General features: G+C 52.7%; 1 protein-coding gene across 1 annotated transcript in view; it reads left to right on the forward strand.

Annotated features, from left to right (window-relative positions):
• The window catches only part of UNC5D (unc-5 netrin receptor D), an 86,477-nt gene that overhangs the window by 48,205 nt on the left and 10,583 nt on the right, over window positions 1–27,689 (forward strand). Inside the window, exons 5-14 of the mRNA XM_040087615.2 lie at window positions 4,891–5,071; window positions 5,940–6,107; window positions 6,572–6,734; window positions 10,555–10,589; window positions 15,712–15,897; window positions 17,952–18,329; window positions 20,240–20,324; window positions 21,875–22,043; window positions 23,326–23,553; window positions 26,078–26,227. Of these exons, the coding sequence (XP_039943549.1) occupies window positions 4,891–5,071; window positions 5,940–6,107; window positions 6,572–6,734; window positions 10,555–10,589; window positions 15,712–15,897; window positions 17,952–18,329; window positions 20,240–20,324; window positions 21,875–22,043; window positions 23,326–23,553; window positions 26,078–26,227 (1,743 nt within the window). The remainder of the gene's footprint in view (window positions 1–4,890; window positions 5,072–5,939; window positions 6,108–6,571; window positions 6,735–10,554; window positions 10,590–15,711; window positions 15,898–17,951; window positions 18,330–20,239; window positions 20,325–21,874; window positions 22,044–23,325; window positions 23,554–26,077; window positions 26,228–27,689) is intronic.

Consider the following 27,689-nt stretch of genomic DNA (forward strand, 5'->3'; position numbering starts at 1 on the left):
CTGCGAGCATCAGCAGCAGGAGCCTTATCTAAAGAGGGGTTTTCAGTGTCAGCAGCGCTCCGATTGCTGTCCGAGAGCCTGTGCACCGAGAACCAGCCTCAGAGGAGATCCCTGGGTCTCTCTGTATCCTCCCACTCGGAGCTATTTAGCAAAACGCAAGGCAGGGCCCGGCTGCTCACCTGCCCCGCTGAGCTCTGCAGGGACAGGGACCCGAGCTGCAGCGTTTGTCTCTGCTCCGGGTGTGCCCTGGCCCGCCGGGACACTCCCATCCCTAATGACCTTTGGGGTGATTAATGCTGATTTCTTCATCGTTTGTGCACGGGGACAAAAAAAAACAAACAAAAAACCCCAAAAAAACAGTGTTCCAGTTAATGGTAGACACTCCAAAAATAGGAATAAAGATAAACTTCTTGGGGATCTGATGGTGTCTTTAGTAAGCAGACAAGGTACCATTAGCAGTGGCATTTTTAGCAATGGCTCCTCATCGCAGGGATCCGAAATAGCCCGGCTGAGTCAGCTCCTTGCCCACCTCTGCCACTATAAATTGATGCACACGTCCAGGCTGTCACCTCTCCCTTTACACCGATTCCAAATCACACTTCAATTGCGTTTTGACGCACCCCCTCCCATGCTGGCCTGCACTCCCTCCTCTGGCTCTTCCACCGGTGTGAAGGTTTGCTTGGCCTTCCAGAGGGAGCAGAGCTCAGAGGAGGAGCTGTGGTGGCCACAAGTGAGGAATTCTTGGAATTCTCCCCTCTCCAGTGGGGATTTGTGCATCAAACCCTCCCTGCCCGCCCTGCAAGGGAAATAACAGCGCAGAAAAGGGCGTGAGCAGCACCGGGGGTCTCAGTTGACCCCCCTGGCCACCACCGAGAGCATCCCCTCAGAGCTGAGCTGAGCTGGGCTGAGCTGAGCCGAGCTCAGCCTCCTCCAGCCTCCCCAGCACGGCCCGGGCTGATTTATGGGTTAGTCAGCGTGTCAGATTCCTGTAATGAGATTATATATTCAATCTAATGAAGGGAAAATATGCTTACCAGCCCGGTGTGACAGTGCCGTGATTAAATGATTCAAGAACAGAGTTCTCTCAGTGGATTAATTTTGAAAAACATGCAGCAGGTACAGCTGACCTGCTCGGGGTGTTGTGAGGGGCTCCGGCAGGATTAATGGCTTGTGATGGTGTTGATAAAATAAAGATAATAAAGGCAGGGAGGAGTGTGTGCAGCCCTCGGGTTCATGGTAAACCACCCAGAGACCCGTGCTGGTGGAGGCTCCCCCTCCTGCTTTGAGTCTCAGGGTGGAAAGGAAGATAAAAGTGCGAGAAAGGAACCTGCCCTGCCCATCCTCATCCTCATTCCAGCTGGAACAGGGAGGAAGATCCCTCCAGGCTGAGTTTTTAGGAGCACAGTCCCACGTCAGAGGAAGGCGAGGAGGTTTTTGCTGCTTTTCCACCTGAGAGAGGGAGGGAGAACCATCGCCATGGGCGGTGCCACACGAACCCTTAGCGCTGCCCTGGGTCACCTTCCCCATCTCAAACCCCGGGGATGTCATCTGCTGCCAGGAAGCCGCTGGTGTCCCCTGCGAGGAGCTGGCACCGTCCCTGCGCTCTCTGCTGTGGATGTGTCTGGGACTGGCCGTGGGGAAGGCGCAGGCTGCTCACGGGGCACCAGAGGGTAATCCCAAACCGACAGGAGGCTTTGTCTGGCGACCTCCCGAATTCCCACCGCGCCCACCAGGACTGGGAGCTGCCTCGGGTGTAAAATCTGGCTGGAATCCCAAACAAGGCCGCCAAAAAGAGCCAAAGATTCCATCCCAAGCCCCGGGATGTTTGAATGTCCAGCAGAAGGACTGGTGAGGAGCTCTCAGTGCAGGAGTGGGGATGAGTTTTGTTGTTCAGGGAGAAGAGTTCTCCAGCTCCCCTAATCTGCCCTGGCCCTGGGGTGCTGAGCTGATTTTGCTCTGATAATGCCATAAGCTGCTCTGTGCTAATTGCTTTCTGTAATTGGGACGGTTTATGACGATGCTAATTGGGCTGCTGCCCCCCCAGGGAGGGGCCGAGTTAACCCCTGCCTGCCCAGAGCTGCAGACCCTGATGTGATCAGCCCTCCTTGGAAACTGTGCCCAGGGGTCAGTCCTGAGCAGATGGAATTCCAGAGGAAAACCCCCAGAACTTTTCTACAAACCTACAGCGTTTTATAGCAGGTCTGAAGTCTGGTTCCAGATCATCAGACTAATTCTTTAAAGGAAAAGGGTTTAATTCTGTTACAAGCAGTTGTGTGACCGTCACAGGAGGGAAAGGAAGCTCTGAGGAGTTTTGGGTTTGCTCTTCAGGCACTGCAGCCCAGACCCCACAGCTCAGCCCAGTGAGGAGATGTTTTAGGTTCTTGGCTGCTTTTATTTTCCCTGGTTGCCTTGTGAGTGTTTGTGTGGGGGCTGAAGTTTCCCAAAGGTTACATCCCTGCCAGTGACAAACATCTTTTGTCATCATGACTCCTTTAAATGTATTTTTATCCCATAAATCCATCCCTTGGTTCTCCATCTCTGAGAGCCTCCATCTGCTGAGGCAGAGCAGGGGATGGCCTCGGATAAACCTGGTTTTCTTCAGGGAAGGGGGGCTGGAACGAGGGGAGTTCTGGCAGCGCCATCCTCCCTGAGAAATGAGGGTTTGATCTCACGTCCCGACACTTTGGTGTTTATGCTCCGTCTGTTTAATGTTCTCCCTTTGCTGGGATCATCATTCTTTCAAATGCTCCGCTTTAATGTAAATGTTGTAATGTTTTCTGCTCGCCAGACCCCGCATTCCCAGGCTCAGCAAACACGGGAGCAGCGTGGGCTCCCTCCAAGGGTGAGGGTGACAGGAACTTCCCTCTCACCACCCCAAAAATGCCCTGGCCCGAGGAGAGTCGAGATTTATAAACGCACTTGTGAAATAATGAACTGTGGGAATGCTGGCCGTGTTTGTCATTTCTCTGCCCATTTCACTGCGCATAAAGTGTGCTCACCATCGAACTCCTGTCACTTGATTTATGCCCAAGCGGCTGCTCCATAATTTAAATTGAATTCCTAATTTCTTTGCTGAAACCCCCTCGAACAATTACCGTTAAGGTTAACTGCAGAAGGGGAACTGAACAGTGAGTGGATTAGTTGTTTTGTGTGTGTCTCAGACCACAGGAAAAGAGAACACAGTCCAGGGGATATTGTCCAGGGGAAGGCTTTGGCACGGCTGGAAAAGGTTTGGCATGGCTGGAACTCACTCCCAGGGATATTGTCCAGGGAAAGTTTGGCATGGCTGGGATTCACTCCCAGGGATATTGTCCAGGGAAAGGTTTGGCATGGCTGGAACTCACTCCCAGGGACATTGTCCAGGGAAAGTTTGGCATGGCTGGAACTCACTCCCAGGGACATTGTCCAGGGAAAGTTTGGCATGGCTGGAACTCACTCCCAGGGACATTGTCCAGGGAAAGGTTTGGCATGGCTGGAACTCACTCCCAGGGATATTGTCCAGGGAAAGTTTGGCATGGCTGGAACTCACTCCCAGGGATATTGTCCAGGGAAAGTTTGGCATGGCTGGAACTCACTCCCAGGGATATTGTCCAGGGAAAGGTCTGGCATGGCTGGGATTCACTCCCAGGGATATTGTCCAGGGAAAGTTTGGCACGGCTGGAACTCACTCCCAGGGACATTGTCCAGTGAAAGGTTTGGCATGGCTGGGTTTAGCGCAGCTGCCTGGTCCCTGCTCCCGAGCTGTGCCCAGGCTCCTGCGGGCGCAGGGGAGGTGTTCCCTGGCCAAGGGATCACAGAGCTCGAACCTTTTCCCCATTTTCAGTGTCAAACCTGTGACGTTGCACCTCGCCCTCAGGTAACTCACACTTACACAGATGTGTCAAATCATGATTTAATTCCGTAGCTGCCGCCTAGGATGGGGTGTCCCAGACCTGGAGCCTTTTCCAGGTGAGTTTGCAGCCCTTGGCCGGGATGTGCAGGGCTGGATCCGTCCCAGCAAAGCCGGCAGCGCTGCTGTGGAGGGGAATCTGCTGCCTGGCACCAAACGTAATTGGCTTTGATGGTCAGCGTTTGCAGATTTGTTTAGGAACTGGAAAATGTACAAATTGCAGCCCATCTGCGCAGAGCTGAGTGCTAATGAATGCCTGCAGCTACCACAGCCATAAGCTCATTACCACAAAGTTCCAAGTCCTTCCACAAGTTGCTAAACAAGGTTATTCATCTGAACGGAGTGGAGAAGGGAGTTTGACTGCAGGGCAGAGGCAGAGCTCCTCCAGATCTGGAAAAGCTGTTAGAACAACCCCCTGTTCTTTGGTCTTTTAATAGAATCTGTTGATTTTATTTCTATTTTTAATTTTGCTCTCCTGTGACAGCAGCTTGCCATGCCTTAACTGTTTTCCGTTAATGTTTGGAGTGGAGCGGCGCCTTGCAGACGAGTGCTGGGTGGTGAACTGGGGAAGATGGATTGGAACACCTCGTACACAGCATTTCAGGGGCTTTATGGACCGTGGCAGCAAACACTAATGGCCTCTGTTCTCAGGGTGCTTGTGTCAGCTGGGAATCTGTTACGATGACTCGGCTCTTCCTCTGTGTGCCATGTCAGGCAATTTCGTCTTCCTGATTCTTCACAAAAAGTGGATTTAATAACATTTATTATCTGTTTTATAGAGCTGGTAGCTGTCCACGTGTTTGACTGTCCAATGCATTGTGCAGGAGCAATACATAAAAATATTTCCTGTGCTCTCTCAGCTGAGATTTTATTCCATGTTCCTTGAGGAAAAATCAGCTTCTCTAAGTTACCAGCCAAAGGAAGCACTTCCCCACCCAATTAACCAGGTGATGAGGTGCCTTTGGCCTGCTCCACGTTCTCCTGTGCTCCTTCCCCGCCAGGTGGAGTGGCTGAAGAACGAGGAGCCCATCGATTCCAACCTGGATGAGAACATCGACACCAGGGCTGACCACAACCTCATCATCCGCCAGGCGCGCCTGTCTGACTCGGGCAACTATACCTGCATGGCTGCCAACATCGTGGCCAAGAGGAGGAGCCTGTCCGCCACCGTGGTGGTCTACGGTCAGTGGCAGGGCTGGGGGCAGAGGTGGTTGCCCTGCTTTGGTCCATGCTGCTGCTGCTGCACCAACTCCAACCAGGATGCCCCAGTCCTTTCCTTTCCTTTCCTTTCCTTTCCTTTCCTTTCCTTTCCTTTCCTTTCCTTTCCTTTCCTTTCCTTTCCTTTCCTTTCCTTTCCTTTCCTTTCCTTTCCTTTCCTTTCCTTTCCTTTCCTTTCCTTTCCTTTCCTTTCCTTTCCTTTCCTTTCCTTTCCTTTCCTTTCCTTTCCTTTCCTTTCCTTTCCTTTCCTTTCCTTTCCTTTCCTTTCCTTTCCTTTCCTTTCCTTTCCTTTCCTTTCCTTTCCTTTCCTTCCTTCCCTTCCCTTCCCTTCCCTTCCCTTCCCTTCCCTTCCCTTCCCTTCCCTTCCCTTCCCTTCCCTTCCCTTCCCTTCCCTTCCCTTCCCTTCCTTCCCTTCCCTTCCCTTCCCTTCCCTTCCCTTCCCTTCCCTTCCCTTCCCTTCCCTTCCCTTCCCTTCCCTTCCCTTCCCTTCCCTTCCCTTCCCTTCCCTTCCCGCTGTCATGGGTTTGGGTTTGGGTTTGGGTTTGGGTTTGGGTTTGGGTTGGGTTGGGTTTGGGTTTGGGTTTGGGTTTGGTTTGGGTTTTGAGTTTGGTTTGGGTTTGGGTTTGGTTTGGGGTTTGGGTTTGGTTTGGGTTTGGTTTGGGTTTGGTTTGGGTTTGGGTTTGGGTTTGGGTTTGGGTTTGGGTTTGGGTTTGGGTTTGGTTTGGGTTTGGGTTGGGTTTGGGTTTGGGTTGGGTTTGGGTTTGGTTTGGGTTTGGGTTTGGTGTGGTGCCAGGGCACAGCCCCTCAGCCGCCCCGTGTCGGTGTTTTGCAGTGAACGGCGGCTGGTCCTCGTGGACGGAGTGGTCCAGCTGCAACGCGCGCTGCGGCCGGGGCTGGCAGAAACGCTCGCGCACCTGCACCAACCCGGCGCCGCTCAACGGGGGAGCGTTCTGCGAGGGCATGTCCGTGCAGAAGATCACCTGCACCTCCCTCTGCCCCGGTGAGCGCCCGCGCCAGCGACGGCTCCGGGGGAGAGCGCCGGGCAGGGAGCCGGGGAGGGAACGGGGAATGCAGCCGTGGTCAGGCCGAGCCGGGTGCGGGTGTGGGTGCGGTGCCAGGCACCCGTGGCCAGGCTGGAACTTACCCTGGCACCGCCAAAACGCTGCCGGGACAGCCACGGGGAGAAAGCAGGGACCTGGGTGGGGGTCTGGGGTTGGCTTAGAGAGGGGAGCTGACGTTAACAACAGCAGGAAGAGGGCCACAGAAACCTGAGCTGAGAACTTCATTTAAAGCATTATTTACCCCATTGAAAGCATTATTTATCCCGTTAAAAGCATTATTTATCTTGCCAAAGTTTGCTCTGAAGCGCGTTAGATGCGGAGCTGGGGAGGAGAGGGGTGAGAGCTGCCGCAGGAGCTCCCCGGCTCGGGGGCACGGCTGACGGTGTTCCCCCTGCCCACGCAGTGGACGGCAGCTGGGAGGCGTGGAGCGAGTGGTCGGTGTGCAGCCCCGAGTGCGAGCACCTGCGGGTGCGCGAATGCGCCGCCCCGGCGCCCCGCAACGGCGGCAAGCACTGCGAGGGGCTGAGCCAGGAGTCCGAGAACTGCACCGAGGGGCTGTGCATCCAAGGTGAGCCGCCACGGGCCTCGGGGCTGGCCGGAGAGGTGGGCTGGAGGCTGGGGAACCTGCGTGCGTGGCACTCTCGTGACTGAGTTATTCCTGCGCAAACGGTTTTCCGCGTGGAGTTTGGAATTTTCCGTGTCGCTGGATTTGCGTTGCGCGTCCTTTGGCTGTGGAGAATCAGATGATGCTAAAATCCCAGATCCAGGGGGTTTGCAGGGTGTAACTCCGACCTCCACCACCGAATGTGCTCCTCAGCCTCTGCCTTTCCTCAAAAGCAAACGGGCCAAGCCCCCCAGGAGAGCTGCGGCTGCGGGAGCTGGTCAAGGTCGGAGTTTGCCAAACCCAGGCAAACCTGCAGCTCCCTGGGAAAGGCTTTGCCCTTCGCCAGCGTCTGGGAAGCGTCTGGCACTGGGGCGCTGCTGCTGTCCCCAGCACAGGGAGCTGCAGCTCCGCACGCAGGAGGAATTCACGAGTTCATCCCTGCCCTGAGCTCACTCCTGTCCCTGTGGAGCCGCTGTCACCGCGTCAGGTGGAACAGCAGCCCTGGGAGCCATCAGGAGTGCCGGGGCTGGGAGATGTAAACAAGGATGTGTCTGCTTTCTGTAGTGCTGTGTTTAACCAGCCCTCTGTCCTTGTTTCCATGGTTCTGCATTTTTCTCTTCCAAGCAAAATGAACTCTCTCTTTATTTTTTTGCCCTGAGATTTTAATGCTTTCCCAGAGAGCATCCCGTGTATTTATTTATTCAGGCTTCAGAGATACCTGAGCTGAGACCTTCAGTCAGATTTTGCTGGGGCTTGGTGGGAGGGAACACTCAGCACTCAGCCTGCAGATCCCAACACTTAAAATTCCCAGGGCTACAGAACAGCTCCAAGGTGTCCAAGGACAGAAATGAAATTCAATTCGTTGGTTTTTTCCTTCCCTGTGTTTTAAGAAAGAATAGCCAGAGAGGGTTTGGGAGCAGAGCCATTCACTCAGCTCTCGGGGGCTGTGCTGATCCTGGGATGTTTCCTGGGGTCTCTCCTCCCTGTGCCTGATGGATGCCCATCCCTGCATTGATCCCAAATCCATCCCTGTGCCCTTTAGCAGGAGGAGCAGCAGCTGAGGCTGCAGGGTGGGGGGTGACAGCCAGAGGGGCTCTGCCACCCCCTCGGTGTCTGTGGTGTCCCCAGGGTCAGGTCAAGGCGGCCCCACTCAGCTCACAGCCCGCAGGAGCAGTGGGAATTGTTCCTGTCCTGCCCTACAGGAGCAGTGGGAATTGTTCCTGTCCTGCCCTACAGGAGCAGTGGGAATTGTTCCTGTCCTGCCCTACAGGAGCAGTGGGAATTGTTCCTGTCCTGCCCCAGATTCCCTCCTTTCCCCCCGTGGGGTCCTGTGGCAGCCCGGGGGTCACTGCACACCTCACCCGTGACGGGGGGCACAGGGACAGAGCCAGGACCGTGCCAGGAGGGAGCTGGGTCAGCTCTGCCCTGCCAGGCCTTGGAGGGTCACACAAACTCATTCATCCTTTTCCTGGGGAGGCTCTGGAGCCATGGAATCCTGGAGTGGTTTGGCTGGGAAGGGACCCTAAAGCTCTGCACTCCCATTCTCCTCCATGGACACCTTCCATGGACACCTTCCATGGACACCTTCCATGGACACCTTCCCCTGGCCCAGGTGGCTCCAAGCCCCGTCCAGCCCCCCCAGGCTCTGCTCCAAGCTCTGCATTTCCCTGTGCTTCAGCTGGACTGGGGTGTTCCGTGTCTCCTGCTCCTCCCTGCTCCAGGTGTCCCCCTGTCTCTCCTCCGTGGCTCCAGCTGTCCCTGTGTCCTTGTTTCACGTTGTTTTCAGGGCTGCAATTGCTTTCTCAGCTAGCAGGAGTTTGTGCAATTACCCTATTTTTTAAAAATCTCTTCTCCCCTGTTCGTCTTCCAGTACGAGCCTTTCCTGCTCCGCTTCTCATCCCATGGGGAATTGTGGAGGAAATGCAGCCCTGAGCCACGGCAAACCAATCTCTTGGAGGTTTTTTATCAGGCACAACTCATTAACTTTGCTCCTTCTGTGAGGCAAAAATAGAAACCTTCCTTTGGCTAACAAATAAGGGCTGAGCTGAGAGGGAGGATGGGAATGGAGGATGCCAGGGAAGAACCAGCCTGGACCTGGCTGGATAAAACCTTGGGATGAACGTTCAGATCTGGGGACAGTGAACAAAACGGGGATAAAATGGATCAGCTCTGAGGTTCTTCATTCGGTCCCTGGCCGGAGAGTTTGGGAATAACCCCAAGACACCACACGGGAACATCCCAGTGCTCCCTGTGGCCTTGGATTCCCTGGGGGGATCCCGATGGTCCCGTCCTTCCTGAGGAGCACTGGAAGAGCTTTTCCTACAGGGAATTCCTCCTGGAACTTGTAACGCTGGTGTGGACCCACACTTAGCTGTGGGAGGAAGATTCCTGCGGGGTTTTCTGGAGATGAAAGCTTCCCAGGGCTGCTGGATCGATTCCCTGGGATGCAAAGGTCGCTTTGACCCCAGCCAGTCCCAGAACCTCGCTGGTTCCCTGCACCTTTGTTCTCTCTGTGTTTATTCCCTCCCAGTATTCCCAGCTGGATGCTTTGCCAGGGTGGATTTCTCTCTCTCTCTTTCTCCCCTGCAGAGGTGAAAGCTTTCTCTTTGCTTAATAAAAGAGAGGGAGTTTTTTTGAGAGCATTTTGTTCCACTTTTATCTGTTTGCTTTAAAGTTATTTTTCCTGACTTCAAAACCTATTGATTTCCTCTCCCAGTGCCCAAAACCAAAACAAACAAGTAGGGCTGACCTGCAAACATGTTTTTACTAATGCACCCCGAATAATCACAAAACAATCACAAACCATTTCATTTTCCATTTTCCAAGCAGCTTTGCTGCTGATGCCAGGAGGCTCCTGGATCAGGAATCTCCATTTTCTTGGGAAATGCTTTTTTTTTTTGGTGCCAGCAGCAGGGAAGGGTTTGCTCTGCTGTAGACTCGGCTCAGACCCTTCTCCGGGTGTTTTTGTGCCTCATTTTCCTGCAAAACCAACACCAGCCTTGGGCAGGGAAGAAAAAAACCCAACTCATCCCAGCAGGTTTTGGCAAAGCCAAAATCCAACAATCTTCTGGGTGAAGTTTTTCTAAACTGAGCATCCTCACAAACCTCGAAATGAAGAGAAGGAGCCTCGCAATCCACCTGAGTCTCTGGATTTTAGGGATTGCTTTGGCAGGTTTTGGGTGATAAATGGTGACTCAAGTGCTGGGCATGAGGGAGGCAGGGCAGGCTCATTTTTGAGAGCTGCAGCCCCATAGAAAACCCCTTTTATCCCATATTTCCTTCTGGTGGGGGCACGGGGATGTGTGTGCTCATAGACACACAGAGAGGCGCCGTTATCGGGGGCATTTAGGTACGAAAACCTGAATAAACTGGGCTTTTTTTATAGCTAATTCAAGTGCCCATCACCAGCCCTTCCCCACATCAAACACACAAAGGAATCATTAATTCTGACCCGAGTCTCTTTGCCAATGATCCACTGCAAGGTATCGAACTTCCTTCTTGCTGAGGTGTAAATAAACAACAGCGTCCAATAGAGCCAACAAATAACCTGAATTAACCAAGTGAGAAATTGCTGCGGAGGAACTTCCTGAAAGGGACTGAGGAAAAAAAAAAGAAGATGAAGAGAAAAACATGGACAACATAAAATATTCATATTGTCAGCAAACGAGGAGAAAATGTTTCATTTATGGAGTGAGACGAAAGCAATATAGGAAATAGATATGCTCCATGTAAATTTATTAAGTGCAACTTTCTCTCCTTCTCTCTCTCTCTCTTCCCCTTTCGGATAAAAAACCTCTTCATGAAATAAAATCCCAAAGTAAGTTCTTTTTTTTTCTCTTGCAAATATGATTTTCCTCATCTTCTCTGCCTTTTGGGTTATTTGTTTAGGAGCTAAGTAGCAGCCAAGGTTTTATGAGAGGCTTTAGCATCTGCTGAAAGCATCTTTGGCACAGCCCTGAGATCCCAGGGCGGGTGGGAGCCAGGGGAGCGCTCATCCTCAGCAATTCGGCCTGGGATCCATCTCTGGAGTCAGGAGAAAAGGAACCAGTGCAGGAATTTGGGGTTCTTGGTGCAGCTGGAGGGCGGCTCTGTGCCTGTCCCTGTGCCTGGGGATCGTCCCAGGGCTGCTCTGGGGTTTCTGTCCTGCACCTGCAGCTGGGCCAACGCCGACAGGGCGCTGAGGTCAGGGACAGGAGCAGAGGGAACGGCCTGGAGCTGTGCCAGGGCTGGGCACCAGCAGGAATTTCCCCTGGAAGGGCTGTGCAGCTCGGGCAGGGGCTGCCCCAGAGGTCCGGGGAGCGCCCACCCCTGAGGTGGCACCGGGGCCGTGGCTGGTGCTGACCACGGGGTGCTTGGAGACCTCCGAGGGCTTTTCCGCCCCTGGTGGCCCTGTGATTTTACATTCCTGGTTCTTAGCTCTTTCTCAGGACGCCCAAAATCAGTTTAGGGAGCTGCAAAAGGCGCTGAGATGCCTTGAAGCCCTCTGCTCTGGGTTTGTCTGGGTGTGCCCAGAAGGCGCCCTGACGGGGCTCAGCCATGGGTTCGCTCCTGTCTGTGCAGATCCATTCCAAGGAGAACACGGAGAGAATCTCATCAATCGCTGGATTTTCTGATTTACCCAAAGCCCAGCTGCAGTGGGATTGATCTGGGCTCTGGGAGCTGGGGATGGAAAGGGCTCGGTTCCACCCCGGGGCAGGGACACAGAGCTCAGCTCCTGCTGCTCACGGAGCAGGAACTGCTCCAGGACTTCCTGACTCATCAGGGATGCAAAATCAAAGCCAGTTACCGAGATAATTGAGGGACAACCTTCTTTCACTGACTGATCTCTTACCCGAATCCCTGACTTGTGATCCCTGTGCTCCAAGAGTGAGGAGAAGGATACAAAATCAAAGCCAGTTGCATAGATAATTGAGGGACAACCTGTTTCACTGCTTGATCTCTTACCCGAGTCCCTGACCTGTGATCTTTGTATTCCAAGAGCGAGGAGAAGGACTTTGGGAATGATGCGGAACTCGGGAAGGGGAGCTGGGATCTCCTGCCCGGACCCCAGGATGTCCTCTCCCTGCTGGAGCTGGGGAAGAGGGCCCTGCACAGCGCTCCATGTAAATGAGATAATTTAATCAATTACGTCTCCTAATGCACTAAACCAAATGTTTCATTTTCTGCTCCTGCACATCTTAAATTATCTTCAGGTGCTTCATGAAACTTAATCATAGTTAATAGAAACTTCATTACCATCAAATGTGCTTTCAATAAATGTTGTGTAACAGTGGCAGGAGGCGGAGTGACAAATGGGCTGCGATTACCACAAACAGGGATCCTGGAGCAGAAAGGGAGAAAATTCCTGGTGCCTGCCAGGCTCCCCACTGCCCCTGGGCCAGGAGGATGCAGCTCATTAAGGAATAATTGGTGGACTACAAATGTTTGCTTTTCTAGTTTCGTTTGGTTGGTTTCCACTTTGTTCCCTTCTGGGAAAAAAATAAAAGCAGAACCTCACCCTGCTCCCCCAGATTTCCCACGCCTTCCTCCTTCCCTTCATTTCTAATCTCTCGTGAAAGGAATTCAGAAGAAAAGATCAGAAGGTGAAGAGGTAAAAATTACTTTAAAAAACCCAACAAACCAGTGGTTGTTTCTAAAGAAACACCAAAATCCCAAACCATAAAGAAGGCTCCTTTCTCACGGAGTTGTGTCCCATGGGAATAATTCAAGGAACACTGAGTCACACTGTGTTTGGCCTTTTAGCATAAAGCTGTTTAAAACCCCACCAAATCCTGCAAAGGATCCTCTGCCTCTGATCTGCGTTCCCCCGAGGTTTGCGTGGGTTTTCCTGGCAGTTCTGGGATCACCTGGGTGACTCTGAGAGGTGCTCCACAGAACAGAGCAACCACCAATTTATTCCAGGGAAGGAACCTCAGGAGGAACTCCTGTGAGAGCTTTTCATTATAAAATTTATAGACCTGTGCCCAATTCAAGCTCTGGAGATACTTCAGAGTCAATGAAAAGAAAATTCTTCTCAGAAAGATTTTGCTTGAGTCAAACCGCTCCCTTTACTTTTTTTAATTCCGTGCCCTCCCTCTCATCTCTAACCCATGTACAACAGTTTAAAAGTGGGGAAGTGGAACTGCCTGACATGGGAATCGATGGGAAAGGAGATGCTGAAGCACTCGAGGAGATTTAGAGCCAGAAGCTGCAGCGACAGCGAGCACCTGAGCAGCGGCTCCTGCTGTGCCTTGGAGGGCAGCAGAGCCGCTCTGGGATTCTCCCCGACCGCTGTCCTGAGTGATGGAAGTTTTTCCTGCCAGGATATTTCTGCATCTCTCAGACTCGATAATCTATCATCCCAGCCAGGCAGGAGGGGTAATTCACACTTTCAGAGATTTCCTTTTTCAACGATCCAAAGGGAGGAGTTAAAGACGCTTTGTGGTGCAATAACCACGAGCTCTCCATGGCTCCCAGGGAAGGGAAAGACCCCGGTTGTTCCTGGCTTTCTGGAGATCCATCCCCTCTCCCTCCTCCTGCCTCATTCATTGCTCTAATTACCCACAGAAATTAAGTCAACAATAGCGTTTCATAATTAATTCCCTGTAACAACAAAGCAGCTTGGGAATAGGAAACTGGAGGAAATAGAAGCGTAATTATTGTCTGTACTTCCCTTTCTGCACCTGGTGCTGGGGAGCAAAGCAGAGCTGTGGGAGCGGGGTTTTGGATTGGGGTTTGTGCTGTTTTGTTCTGATCTGAGCGTTTCCAGTTTGCCTTTGTGACCCTGGGGGTTTGCATCTGCTTTTTCTGTCTGTCGTCTCCCACTGTTACCTTGTCAGGCACTATCTCACTCACTGCAATCCCTGACTGAGCCTAAAACACTTAAAATTCTCTTTATGGCATTTTTCAAGGCGGGGATCACATGAAAAAAAAAATTCAAAAAAGGTTTTAGATTAAAAAAAAAATCTTCTCTTTTAGTGATTGCTTTGGTAGAACTGCGTGGCAATGGAATTGTTCTAGGAATCTGAATTTTGTAACCTTACAAGTTTGTTCAGTGCGGTTTCCTCACCTGCCACTGAACGTGGACTCCTCCTCAAAGCTGGTGTTTCCACTCAAACTCTGCGATTTTTCTTTTCCCTTCCCAGAAAGTTGTGAACGTGTTAAAAGCAGAAGCATCTTTCATTTGGAGATTACTTGAAAACACAGCAGAGAAATTTGGCAGGATTGTTTTCTTGCTTAAATGGTTCTGGTGCTGGAAAAACGGATACCAGAACATTTCTTTTGTGTTGGGTGCTGGAATCTCGAGGCTGGGGCTGACTGGGACCGGTTGGAGAGTGGGGATGAGAGGGATGTTTTCTGTCATGGATGTCTGAACCGAACCTTTGATTTTACTTTTGATTGGGGTGCCCAGCTGAGATTCAGCCCCAGCAGCTGGAGCAGGGTTTGGGGGCTGGGGATCCTGGTGCTGCCATTCCTGGGGCTTTTCCCTGTCCCTCCCCAGGACACCAGCTGGGGCTGGCGGCACCTTTCAGACGCTTCTTTGTCAGGAAGTGTTGAGCCAAGGAGGTGCTGCCCAGGGGTGCTCGCTCCTTTCATCTCAACAGTCTGAAGCTCCATGCTCCTTTTTAAAACTCAGCTAAAATGAAATTATCTGGCTTTCAGCAGAAAAGCACAACAGAAGCCTCCTCCCAGACAGTAATTAAGTAATTTCCATAATTGGCTATTTATTAAACGCTGATTTTAACTTTTCACCCTATTTCCGTGCAGCGCAGTTCGTTTGCTGACACTGAGCACTCCGGATTTCCCAGTTATTTTTTGTTGCTTGCGCCGGCCATGAATAAATCCAGTTTCTGTTCCTGGGGCTCTGCCGGGCAGGAGAAGCCCCCAGCAGGACCCAGAAATTCAGGGAAGTACCCAAGGGGACGCAGCCAGTGATTGAATTTTGTGGTGCGTGGTCCCAAATCCCAGCAGATCGAGGGCAGCAGAACGGGACATTTCCATTATGGAATGCTGCAGGCCTCATTTGGGCTCATTCCGTCACAGCAGTGAATTCCTCCTCTCTGCTGTGAAAGTTCGAACTTGTGGGAAGTTGGTTTTGAGCTCCTGGCTGGCTGCAGACACGGCAGGTTCGGTCTCCAGCGGTTCCCGGAGACTGAAGGTGCTCCCGGGGATGTGGGGTCTCCTCAGCTGAGCTGAGCCGGGGCGGAGCTGCTGCTGATCCCAAAGCTCTCCCAGCAGATACAGAGGGAAAGAGGGGGATCCCCATGTCCCCTGTGTCCCCCTGTCCCCATGTCCCCCATGCCTGCCATGTCCCCCATGTCCCACCATATTCCCATGTCCCTGTGTCTCCCCGTGTCCCCCTGCATCCCCCCGTGTCCCCCCATGTCCCCCGTGTCCCCCATGTCCCTGTGTCCCCATATCCTCATATCCCCCATGTTCCTGTGTCCCCATGTCCACCCATGTCTCCCTGTGTCCCCCATGTCCCACCATATTCCCATGTCCCCCCGTGTCCCCCTGTGTCCCCATGTCCCCCTGCGTCCCCATGTCCCCATATCCCTGTGTCCCCATGTCCCCATGCCCCCATGTCCCCCATGTTCCTGTGTCCCCATGTCCCCATGTCCCACCATGTTCCCCCATGTTCCCCCGTGTCCCCCCGTGTCCCCCGTGTCCCCCATGTCCCCATGTCCCCATGTCCCCATATCCCCCCATGTCCCCCCGTGTCCCCCGTGTCCCCCATGTCCCACCATGTCCCCATGTCCCCATATCCCCCCGTGTCCCCCGTGTCCCCCGTGTCCCCCTGTATGCCCTATGCCCCCCCATGTCCCACCATGTCCCCATGTCCCCATGTCCCCATATCCTCCCGTGTCCCCCGTGTCCCCCTATATGCCCTATGCCCCCCCGTGTCCCCTGTGCCCCCCGTGTCCCCGCGGCTGACGCAGCTCTCCCTTGTGTCCCCGCAGACGTGGAGCGCGGCGGGGACATCGCGCTGTACTCGGGGCTGGCGGCGGCGGTGCTGGCGGTGGCCGTGCTGGCGCTGGGGGTGACGCTCTACCGGCGCAGTCAGAGTGAGTACGGCGTGGATGTCATTGATTCCTCTGCACTCACGGGAGGCTTCCAGAGTTTTAATTTTAAAACGGTCAGACAAGGTTAGTGCGGCGATTTCCTCTCCTTCTCTGCGCAGCCCCCACGGCTCAGGCACGCCTGCATTTGGGGAGGGGGTCTGGGGACGGGGACCCTGGAATTGGCTCTGCTCTATCCCACAAACACAGAATCCTCCTTGGCCACGCTCCAGGTGCTTTAGAGATGCTGTGCCCGGCTCCCACACTGATTTAAGGGAAGCTCGGACTAAAGCACAGCAGCCAAATCAGAGCAAGGCCAGGAGACACAGCTGTAGCTCCTCCTGCTCTCTGCCACAGAGCTTCCCCTCACTCCAAGAAAAGGGATTATTCTCTTCCTGATAATCTCAGACCCCCAGATGGAAGTGTTTTGCACCCTGCTGCAGCACACAGGCACCGGGGTCTGTGGGAAATAAACCTGTGCGAGACCAAATCCCTAAATCCCTAGGAAAAAAAAAAACAAACCACCAGTGCCATAAAACACGGACAGAACGTTCGCTAAAAGCAGCGCTCAGGTTTTCGGGAGTGTTATTCCCCTAGAACAGGAAGGTGGGGAGGGAGAGGGACGGGGATGGAAGCAGAATGTTTACTGCTTCTGTGCTGCCGTTCCACCTCAGACCTGCCGGATTGCGGGTGGGCGCGAGCGTGGGCGCCGTGCGAAAGCGTCCCCGTGTCTCTGTTCTCTCTTCAGAAAAGGGAAATATGTTGCAGAGTTTGTTTGGGGGGGTTTCGTGGTGTTGTTTTTACAGCTTCTTTATTTCCTGGAGACGTCCCTCACCAGGCATGACTTGCAAGAAATTGGGAAAAGGGCTTGGCAGGCAAGGACGTTTGAAGGAGGTTCATTCATCCATTTCTAAATCCAGACCTTTAATTAGGGCTGTGTAAATCTCAACGACTGTCTCAAACAGGAACGTTTTCCTTTGTGGTTCAGTTTGAATCTTGTTTCGACTCTGGGGAATTGTTTGCTTGGCTTAGTGCTCAAAACCTTTCTTTCTGGATGCTCCGAAAATACCCGACTAAACCACCAAAGAAAAGGACCCCACCACAAAACCAAACAGCCAGAGGGTTCAGGCCCTAAATCCATCCACCCCTCATTTTTCAGAGAGTTTTCTGAGGTACAATGCCTCGGAATGAATAACCGTGGTGTGTTCCCCTGCACCACTCTTGTCCCGCTCCCCTGCCAGCCCAGCTCCCGCAGGCACCAAGTTGTGGGTTTGTGCAAAAGCTCTGCAGGGAGATGTTGTCACCCAGTGGGGTTTAATGTAAGGAAAGAAAACAACAAGAGAGGGAAAAGGACAAAGACGCAAACGCGAATCCAAATCAAAGGAGGCTCCTCCTTGGATTCCCGCGCTCCGGAGCTGCCTGAGGTGTGGCAGATGCCAGGTGTCAGATCTTTGCTCCGGCTCCTCTGTTCTCTAGCGTGGCCTGGTGGGATCTGGGGCTCTGAGAGCTCGGGGAGAGCAGAGCGAGAGCCAGGGGGGACGGGGAGGGCTTGGGAAGGGATTCCTGAGGTGTCCCCTCCGTCCACACAGAGCCCTGTCCCCGTCCCCACAGGTAGTTCCTGTCCCCACAGGTCACTCCTGTCCCCACAGATCACTCCTGCCCCTGTCCCTACAGGTAACTCCTGTCCCCACAGGTAACTCCTGTCCCCACAGGTAATTCCTGTCCCCACAGGTCACTCCTGTCCCCACAGGTCACTCCTGTCCCCACAGGTAACTCCTGTCCCCACAGGTCACTCCTGCCCCTGTCCCTACAGGTAGCTCCTGTCCCCACAGGTAACTCCTGTCCCCACAGGTAATTCCTGTCCCCACAGGTCACTCCTGTCCCCACAGGTCACTCCTGTCCCCACAGGTAACTCCTGTCCCCACAGATCACTCCTGCCCCTGTCCCCACAGGTCACTCCTGTCCCCACAGGTCACTCCTGCCCCTGTCCCCACAGGTCACTCCTGTCCCCACAGGTAATTCCTGTCCCCACAGGTGTCTCGTGTCCCCACAGGTGACCCCCTCTCCTGTCCCCACAGGTAATTCCTGTCCCCACAGGTGTCTCGTGTCCCCGCAGGTGACCCCCTCTCCTGTCCCCACAGGTAACTCCCTGCTGCTGAACTCGTCCCTGCAGCCCGAGCTGACGGTCAGCAGGACCTACAGCGGCCCCATCTGCCTGCAGGACCCCCTGGACAAGGAGCTGATGACGGAGTCGTCCCTGTTCAACCCCCTGGCCGACATCAAGGTCAAGGTGCAGAGCTCCTTCATGGTGTCCCTGGGCGTCACCGACAGGGCCGAGTACCACGGCAAGGCCGCCGCCGGCGCCTTCCCCCAGGGCACGCCGCGGCCCTTCGGGGCCGTGCAGGCCAGGAACAAGGCAGTGTTCATCCAGAACCTGGCCTCCATCTCCAGCAGCAGCGAGCTGAGGAGCTCGGCCCTCTTCGGGCACCTGGGGGGCCGCTTGGTGGTCCCCAACACAGGTGGGTGCCTGCTTTCTCATTAAAGCACATTAAAAAAGAAAATGAGGTTAGGCTGCTTGATGTAGTGTTTTATAACTAAACTAAAAAATAAATAAAATAAAAAGGAAAAAAAAGCCCGGAAAGAAGAAGTAGGAGCCCCGTTAATGCAAATTTTGGGAAGTAGGGCACGTTGCCCACACAGGACACGAGTGATCAGAGGGAAGCCTGGGCTGAGGACTGAAGAGGCATCGTGCCTGTTTGAACTGTTTTAAATTACTGCCTCTCTTGATGTCTGCAGCATGAAAGCCACAGGAATCAAAGCTGTGCCTCGCTTGGATCCCGCTCCGAGGGAGAGGCTCCCCGGGAAGGGCCGGTACGGGATCAGAACCCTGCGGAAGGGGCTCAGGTTCCAGCACAGCCCCACAGCCCTGCCGGGGGGCAGAGGGACAGCGGCCAGCCCCGGGGACAGCCCCACTGCCCACCGGGCTCCCGCCCCTCCTGCCCATCCGCTTTCCCCTTTCTGGGAGCACAAAGCTCCCGGATTCCCTGGCCGTGCCCTCCCTGGCAGCCCTGGCCCGGGCTGGGCGCTGGTGAGACGCTCCCTCTGCTCCGTGGCAGGAGTTTTGTCAGCTCAGGGCTCTCCTGGCCCAGGCTGGGCGCTGGTGAGACGCTCCCTCTGCTCCGTGGCAGGAGTTCCGTCAGCTCAGGGCTCTCCTGGCCCAGGCTGGGCGCTGGTGAGACGCTCCCTCTGCTCCGTGGCAGGAGTTTTGTCAGCTCAGGGCTCTGTGGGACGCGTTCCAGACCCGCAGGATCGAGCGGATCAGAGCCCAGCAAAGGCTGTCGGGGTCACGGCCCCCAGAGCTGTGCTGGCATCACCCCAGACCCCAGTCCTCACCCTGGGCGTTCCCTCTCCTCAGAAGGCGGCACAGAAAGCCAGAGACTCCACTGCCAGCCAGGGGTTATCACCCTTCAAACCCCAGTGACATTTATTCGCTTTAAATTCGGCTCTGTTTTCCTTTGACCAGCGGCTCCAGGATTATCTGCTGCTCTCTGGTTGAACTGGGTGATTTAGAGCTTTATCCTCCGTGTCCCACAAAACGGCTGCTTTAAAGGTTACCATAAAAACACGTGGTTTGTGTTTAGAGAGGATTGATAACAGTGACAACCCAGGCATGCACAACGTGGGGAATGTTTTTATTACTCTTCATCCCTCCACAGGCTGCTTTTGTGCTGAGGAAGGAACATTGCAGAGGCACGAAGATGAGGCATGAATTAAGAATTCCCTCATACTGTATATTTAGCTACTTTATGTAACGATAGTCCCATCAATTAGATTATTAAAATATGTATTTGGTCCGCTTGCAATTTACGTAATTCTCGCAGCCTTTATGTAAGATCAGCTGTGCCGAGCAGTTGTAAATTCCAGTGTGATGGAGCCTGCCCGGGGCTCGGCACCGCGTGGCAGATGTGATTCAAAAGCATTGCCCCTCTCCTGAGAGCGGGATAAAGCAGTTTAATTCCAGAGGAACCCAGTGGAAAACTCCCCTGTTGATTTCTGAGCCTCTCTGGTGGTGTGAAAGGAGAATGTCACTCAGGTGGGGACAAAGGGGTGATGGCCTGGAGGTGCTCTCTCCATGGGGACATTCCCTGGATGTCACCATGACCAGGTTTGATCTCACTGCTGGAAAGAGGCAGAGAGCCTTCAAGAGGCTTTTTGGGAAATGAGATGCCTTTTCCCTGAATGGAAAAGTGACAGCTTTATTTCCTTTGATAATTTATGTTCCTTTCATTTGATGATGGTGCCGTGAGAAGCAGGAACTGAGAGGAGCATTCCCTAGCAGGAATTCAGAGGAACATTCCCTTAGGGCTGCTCCCTGTCCCTGACATCCCTGCCCTTCCCAAGGGTCAGTCCTGCCCTTGTTCTTTTCCAGGGGTCAGCCTGTTGATTCCACACGGAGCTATTCCAGAGGAGAGTTCCTGGGAAATCTACCTGGCCATCACCCAGAGGGAGTCCAGGTGAGAGATCCAGGATCAGGGATCTGCCTCCTTTCATGGCTCTGGGATGGAACAGAAGGAGTCACTCCTGGTCCCCAGTGCTGGGGTGGCCACCTGCTGTCACCCTGGGAGGGACACAACAGTGTTCTTGGAGTGCTTCTCCTGTGAAATCCACGGAATCCTTGTGCCTGCTGCTCCCTTCTCCCCTCCCTGCTCAGGAGGAGCTCAGCACCTGCCCCTCAGGTGCTCTGGGGGTGCTCTGATTTATTTTTTTAGCCTGAGAATCCCTAGAGACACTTGGAAGCACCGAGGCTTCAGCAGAATTTATTATTGTGACTCTTGAGAAAGGAAAAAAATATTTGGCTTTTTTTTTTTTTTTTTTTTGTTACCAGGTTGTGCCTCTTTTTTTTTTTTTTTTCCCTCCCCTGCAGTCTCCCTCTCACCAACACAGGCTGAGGGAAGGGCTGGAACGTCCCAGCCTCTCTTTGGCAGGAGTGGTGTTTGGGAAGCACATTTTCTGAGCACCCACAGTACAGCTCCACGCCAGGGTGTCACCACGGGCACTGGAATGGGGAATCCAAGCCAGCTTGGGCTTTTCCCCTTTTTACATCCCGGTTTTATTGTTGTATCTTCTTATTTTTATCTTGGTTGAGGTCCTTTCCCTATTTCTTATCCTGGTTGAGGTTCCTCCAGTCATTTTTCCTCTCGGAAACACCAATTGCTTTCATTTGAACAAGGAACTGTGTGCCCAGTAATTTAGAAGCCAATCATGGGGATCACGGGACCCAAATGAATTAAAATACCACCAAAAATAACCAAAATTAAAATACAACCAAACAGCAACAAAACCAGCAGGGCGAGAGGTTTCGATTGCCAGCTCAGTGTCCAAGGGAGTCTCCTCCACCCTGGCACTGCTCCTGCCCAGGGATTCATTCCAAGAGAACCAGAAAACACGTGGACGTGGGGCTGGGCTCAAATTGTTGGAGTGGGAGTGAAGAAAAGCAGGTCACACACCTCTGGAAGTCAGCTGGCAGAGGGTGAATCCCTGGTGGGATGTCCCCTGCCTGTCCCACACCGCGGCCCAGCCCTCAACCCAGGCACAGCCCCGTCCCTGAGCCTGTAACAGCCACCGAGCTCCTTCCTCCTGCTGAATACAAATGGCTTTTCAAAGCAGGGAGATCACACTCAATCTGGAAAAATTTATGAGGCTGTGGTTTTTTTTTAAACCATAATTTGTTTTATCTCCACTCCTGTGAAAATATTGTTGATGGCAGCGTCTGAAGGCAGAGCACGGTGGGGACGGGACCAGCTGGTGCTCGAAGCAGGGCTGGCTGGCACAGAGCAATTTCAGCGCTGCGTTTGGGTTAAACAACTCAAAATGTGTTTTAAATACCGGAGTCCTAAACTGACCAGCCGCTGATTGGAGTTAGACGGGGTCTAATGGGTTTGTTTCATCTCCAGCTGCTGCTTCCATGCGGAACGAGCAGATGAGGGAGGTGCTTGGACTTGAACTGAAATATTTTCAGTGAATTCTCACTCCTGACAGCCACTCTTGTCTTTGCCGCCCCAAGCCTGGAGCCGGAGGGCCCCGAGGTGCTGCTGGGGCCCGAGGTGAGCTGCGGGCCGCCCGAGCTGGCAGCGAGCACCCCGTGCGCCCTGACCATCCCGCACTGCGCCCACGCCGACCCCCAGCACTGGAGCATCCGCCTCAAGAGGAGGACGCCGCAGGGGAAGTGGGAGGTAAGCGCGGCCCCGGCCTGCGCCCTCCGTGGAAATGGGATTTACCCTCGGCCGTGCAGAGGGGCTGGCAGGGGGGGACGCAGGGAGAGCAGCAGTTACAGGTTTTGTGTTTTTGTGAAGAAGCTGCAGGGTTGGTTTGGGGCGTTCCACCGCGATGTGCGAGGGTTCATGGCTGCCGCCTGTCCTTCTGTCCTGTCCCTCTCCGAGCCCCTGCCTGGTTCTTGCTCTGCTTTCAGCCATTCCCAGTCCCTTTTCCCTAATTCAGGTTCACTCCGTCCTTGGGCAGCCCCAGCAATGCTGGCCTCAAATAGCTGGGTCACCGAGGAGAGGGACACGGGGACACAGGGACACAGGGACACAGGGACACAGGGACAGGTGGACAGAGGGACAGAGGGACAGAGGGTCAGAGGGCACAGGGACAGGTGGACAGAGGTTCAGAGGGCACAGGGACATAGGGACAGGTGGACACAGGGACACAGGGACAGGTGGACAGAGGGACAGGTGGAGAGAGGGACAGAGGGACAGAGGGACACAGGGACACAGGGACACAGGGACATAGGGACACAGGGACAGGTGGACAGAGGGTCAGAGGTTCAGAGGGCACAGGGACATAGGGACAGGTGGACAGAGGGACAGGTGGACAGAGGGACAGAGGGACAGAGGGCACAGGGACAGGTGGACAGAGGGACAGAGGTTCAGAGGGCACAGGGACACAGGGACAGGTGGACAGAGGGTCAGAGGTTCAGAGGGCACAGGGACATAGGGACAGGTGGACACAGGGACACAGGGACACAGGGCAGGACTGAGCAGCAGGGGCAGAGCAGAGGGAATTTTTGAGGAAGGCAAACGTGCCTGTAACGGGTGCTCTGGAAGGAAGTCAAACCCCAGCCATTGTTCAAGGTTTGCTTATTGACTGTAACCTTCAAGGTAATTTTTTAACTTGACATTGGTGGGGTGGGGAAATTAGCCAGAAAGTCAAGAGCGCTTGAAAAAAAAAAAGCTGCTAAAATTGCTTAGGCATCATCATTATTATTGTGTGTACACAGCGAGCTCTGCACAGGGCACGGCCATAAATCCTCCTGCTGACTCAGGGCTAAATTGGGAATATTTACTCAGGGAAGCAGTCCCCCTTCTCCCCTTCCCCGAGAGTGCAGCCTGGCTCTCAGCAACGCTCTGCATTCCAGTTGAATAAAAATAAAGAATTAATGCCATGACTCCTATTGTCGAGGCCTATTGACGCGACTTCGCTTTATTCTTTTTAAACCTGAATTTCATTTTGCAGGAAGTGATGTCTGTGGAAGAGGAAACTACTTCTTGCTACTGCCTGTTGGATCCTTATGCCTGTCACATTCTCTTAAACAGCTTTGGAACTTATGCCCTAATTGGGGAACCCATCTCTGACTGCGCCGTTCGACAGCTGAAAGTCGCCGTTTTTGGCTGCCTGTCTTGCAACTCTCTGGATTACAATCTGAGGGTTTATTGTGTGGATAACACCCCTTGTGCATTCCAGGTAAATGGCTTCGCTTTGCTCCTCTGGGCTTTGTTTGTCTTCCCATAAAACGCTGACGTCCTTTTGCTCCCTGAGCAGCCCTGACCTTAACCCAATGGGAATTCTGGGGTTTTTAAAGCGCTGCTGCGCCATTGGAATAAATCCCTTAATTTCCCTACGGTTAGGGGTTTACACTGAGAGCTCTAGGGCAGCCAAAACTCTCTTGTTTTGCTTTTTTTGCCACATTCTCAACTAGCCAAACACACCCAGTCCTGGTTTACAAAAATTCAATTATCCTGCATTTCTTCTTAAAAAAAAACAACAACAAAAAAGCCCAATCCCCACGTGGCAATTGAGAGGAGAATGATTTTCCTGCACCGTGTTCCAGGACAAAACAATGACACTCTCTGGCTTTTGCTAGACTCAGGAGCTTTAACAAAATGCCGTTCTTCGGGGAGCCGAAATGCAAACAGTTGTGAGATGAATTTTTCCTTCCTTTCGCCGCCGCGCGGGAATGGAAACGCGGCTCCGACTGCAGCGCACGCCGCTGTCTCTGCGCTTCTAATAAAAGCCAAGGCACCAAAAGGATTGTTAGAGGCTCACAATGGCTTTGTAATTATCCTCTTTATAACACTTAGACAATTAGTGGGTACCGGTGTCTTCCTGATGAGTCTGGAGGAAATGATCAGAAGAATAATTACCAGTTCTCGGCGCTCCCAGGAGGGAGAGCGGGGTGTTTGCAGATAGTGAGACAACGGTGCATGTGTGGAAGGATGCAGCCCCTAAAAGCGAGTCAGTGTTGGTGGGGGACGTGGGGAATTGCAGAGGTTTCTGGATAAAATGTCGGAGCTGGGGTTGCCAAGCCGTGTCTGGCAGTTCACCCCGCACGGTGCAGGTTTACGTAAGAGGCAGAATTCCCTTGGTTTTGATTTTTTCCTCGTGGGAAAACTCTCCTCGCTCCCCCGGCAGCTGACCTGGGCCTTTGTGAAGTTCGGGGTGTGCTGGGAACCTCCTGGCTCTCAAAGCTGGAGAGAGCCAAGTCCTTTGTGTTTCTCCCAAACGCTGCTGCTGTGGGAGGAGCCCCACGTCTGTCACCGAAGGCAGAGCAGCACCCACAGGACGTTCAAAAACATCCAAAACACTCAAGGAATTCTGAGAAATAATCTGCTCCCTTGGTGGCTGGAAACCAAAACCTGAATTCTCCCAATTCCTTCCTTCGCATGAACCCGACCACCAGGGGTTAAACCAACCCAAATGCCTGTAAAAATTGGTTTATAATAGAAATCCATTAGAGAGCCTGAACATTGAATTTTCAGAAGGTCACAACGATTTCAGGGGCTCCTCTGGCAACGATTTTGGTCCTGAGGAGCAGTAAACCCCTTGGATGGACACAGATTTGATATAATTTATGTGGATTAAAAAAGGTAATTTGGAAGCACTGCTTGCCTGCTGGTTCTTAAAGACTTCTGCAACCTTTCCTTCCTCACTGGTGTTTTTACTGCAACAGCACAGGAATAAACATTGCTTAAGTACAGGCAGGGGTGATTTTTTTTTTTTTTTTTTCCCATTATGTTTTAAATTCACAGAATTACATGAAAATTTCTGTTGGAGCAGAGCTCTGGGGGGCTGTAGTGCAACCCCCTGCCCAGAGCCTGCCCTTCACACTGCTCGGGGTCTTGTCCGGTGATTCTGGAAGTGCCCCAGAGGTGGGAAATGGAAGTGAATGATTTCACCTGGAGTGTTTGAGGGCTCTGAAAAGCCCTGAGAGAAGTTCCTCAGCAAAGCTGCTCCTGAGTCCAGCTGTGCTGGGCTGCACTGGGGCTGCTGGAGAGGGCAGACAGGTAAAAAAATCAGCGTCCAACCACCATCACCTGTCCAGAAATGGGGCTGGCAGTGCCCAAACCCAGCCTTTTGGGAAATACAAACATCAAACCTGTCAGGAAAATCAATCCACGCACGCCAGAGGTTTATGTCCAAAAAGGAGACAGAGGAGTCCTTTTATTTCATTTGAATGAAGGGAGAGGCCATGGGGCATTTCCTCTGGGGTCTCGCAGATTTCTGGAGGACCCAGCCTCCTTTTTATCCCAATTTCCCTCTCTTTCCCCATTGGATGAGGTACTTGAGAGGTACAGACTTTCCTGGAGTGCCTAATACCGAAAATTCCCCTCTAATGTACAACCTCCCTTTTAATTTTTAATTCTCATGGAATTTATGGTTTTTCCCCATATTTTCTTTCATCTTTCAATAAATAATTTCATTTATCAGCAAACCTACAGTTTGTTTGTAAAAGCAAATTTCTTCTTTCTCATCCATCAGTCAGTGGAATCCTTCCCATTGTTTCTTTTATCTCTCAGTGTGAGTTTTATCTACCAGCAGACCCAGGGCTTGTTTGTAGAGATGAATCTGTCATTCCTCTCAAACTCATCAGCTGCCCACGAGAGAATTGAACGCTGTGGGGGAACCTGGGGCCTCCACAGAGAGGGGTTTTCATCGGATCTGGGGTTTGTTCCTAATGCTGAGAGCGTTCTCTCCTCCTCCCTTGCAGGAAGTGGTTTCGGATGAAAGACTCCAAGGGGGGCAATTGCTGGAGGAGCCCAAACTTTTGCATTTTAAAGGCAACACCTGCAGCCTCCAGATCTCGGTGCTGGACGTGCCTCCCTTCCTGTGGAGAATCAAACCCTTCGCTGCCTGTCAGGTACCTGGCATCTCACCCGCCCCCTCTGCACTGCGGGCAGAGCACAGGGGGAACCGAGGCTCCTTTCATTTAAACAAGCTTTAAACCTCCCGAGCCTTCAACAAAAACGTGTTGCCTTTCGACTCTGACAAACACAGATTTCGTTTATACCAGAACGCTGTAAATTTGTCATTTTACAGAAATGCTTGTGCTTTCCCTCGTTTCAGTTGCCTGCAACAGAATGCAAATATTCCTCCTGCTCAAACTTAACCGCTCCTCAAGATGTTTCTAATATCTGTCATTCCAGTTTTGATATAACTCTGGAAATGTGGCTGAAAATGACATTTAAATGTAACCACGAGTTCAAATCGCAGCACACAGAGACCAAGCATTAGAGCTGAAGAGCAGCAAATTGGTTTTTCTCTTCTCCATTAATTAAAGAGGCTGTTGAAAACCGAAAAATCAAAACAAAAGAAGAATTTCCAAGGATTTTGATGACTGGGAATCCTAAGGAATGTGCTGGCACATGGAGTGGGCTGGTTTTAAAATACAGCACTCAATTAGAATGTACAGTCTCCCTCCTCCCAGAAGCAGAGACACAATTATCCATCCTCCAGGATTTTGGCAAAAACCCTGTTTTAGATGTGTTGCCACATTCCCCAAAACATGAGGGTAATGGGCTCTGAGAGTTATAAACACAGAGCCAGAGCCAGAGAAAGCCTCTCCTCATTAACAGAGTGGGGATAATCTGAGCTACAATTTAAAGAATTAAATAAATTAATCCTTTTCAGCTTCTTAGGGAGAAGGGCCATTCAGTGTTTTGTTTGTTCTTCTCGCTCACCTGTATTTTAAAAGCCGAGCCAAGCGGGGTTAGGATGTCCCAGTTCTCCAGCAGAGACCTGCCAGCGCGTGCCCAAAAGAGAATCAAACCACAGGGGTTTCCTCTCGATGCAGCAAATTCACTTCTGCCCTCAGCAGATTATAGAGCTCCATACTTTGATTAATTTATTGTCTCCTAATCCCTTGTCCAAACACAAAGAACAAATGTCTGTGACAGACTGGAATTCAACCTCCAAATGCCGCTTAGAGCCCGATCAGAGCAGGGAGCCAGGGCTGGAGAAAAGCAGCAGAACCTCTGCTGCCAGAAGGGGCTGAGCCGGGGCTGCCCTGACCCCAAGGAGTATTTACATTTTATAACCGAGTGTAGCTGGGATGGCTTGGACAGCTCAGAAACAATCGCTGCTCCCAGGAGGAGCTGCAGAACCCCCCCTGGCTCTGTGCTTCCCTCGCACTGAAAAGCCTGGTGACAGCTCTGGTTTGGTTCCAGCCTCTTTATAGAGGGAAGAAGCTATTTTTGCACGTGGAGCTTCTTCCAGTGTTCCCTGGGTTCCTCTCCTACGTCCCACCCTGCGAGAGCAGCTGCTTGTGCTGCCTGGCAGGAACAACTGAACGCAGCCCGTTCCAGGAATGTCTCTGGTCCAGC

This window comes from Hirundo rustica, chromosome 28, assembly GCF_015227805.2.
Source record: "Hirundo rustica isolate bHirRus1 chromosome 28, bHirRus1.pri.v3, whole genome shotgun sequence".
In the NCBI taxonomy this organism is placed as follows: domain Eukaryota; kingdom Metazoa; phylum Chordata; class Aves; order Passeriformes; family Hirundinidae; genus Hirundo; species Hirundo rustica.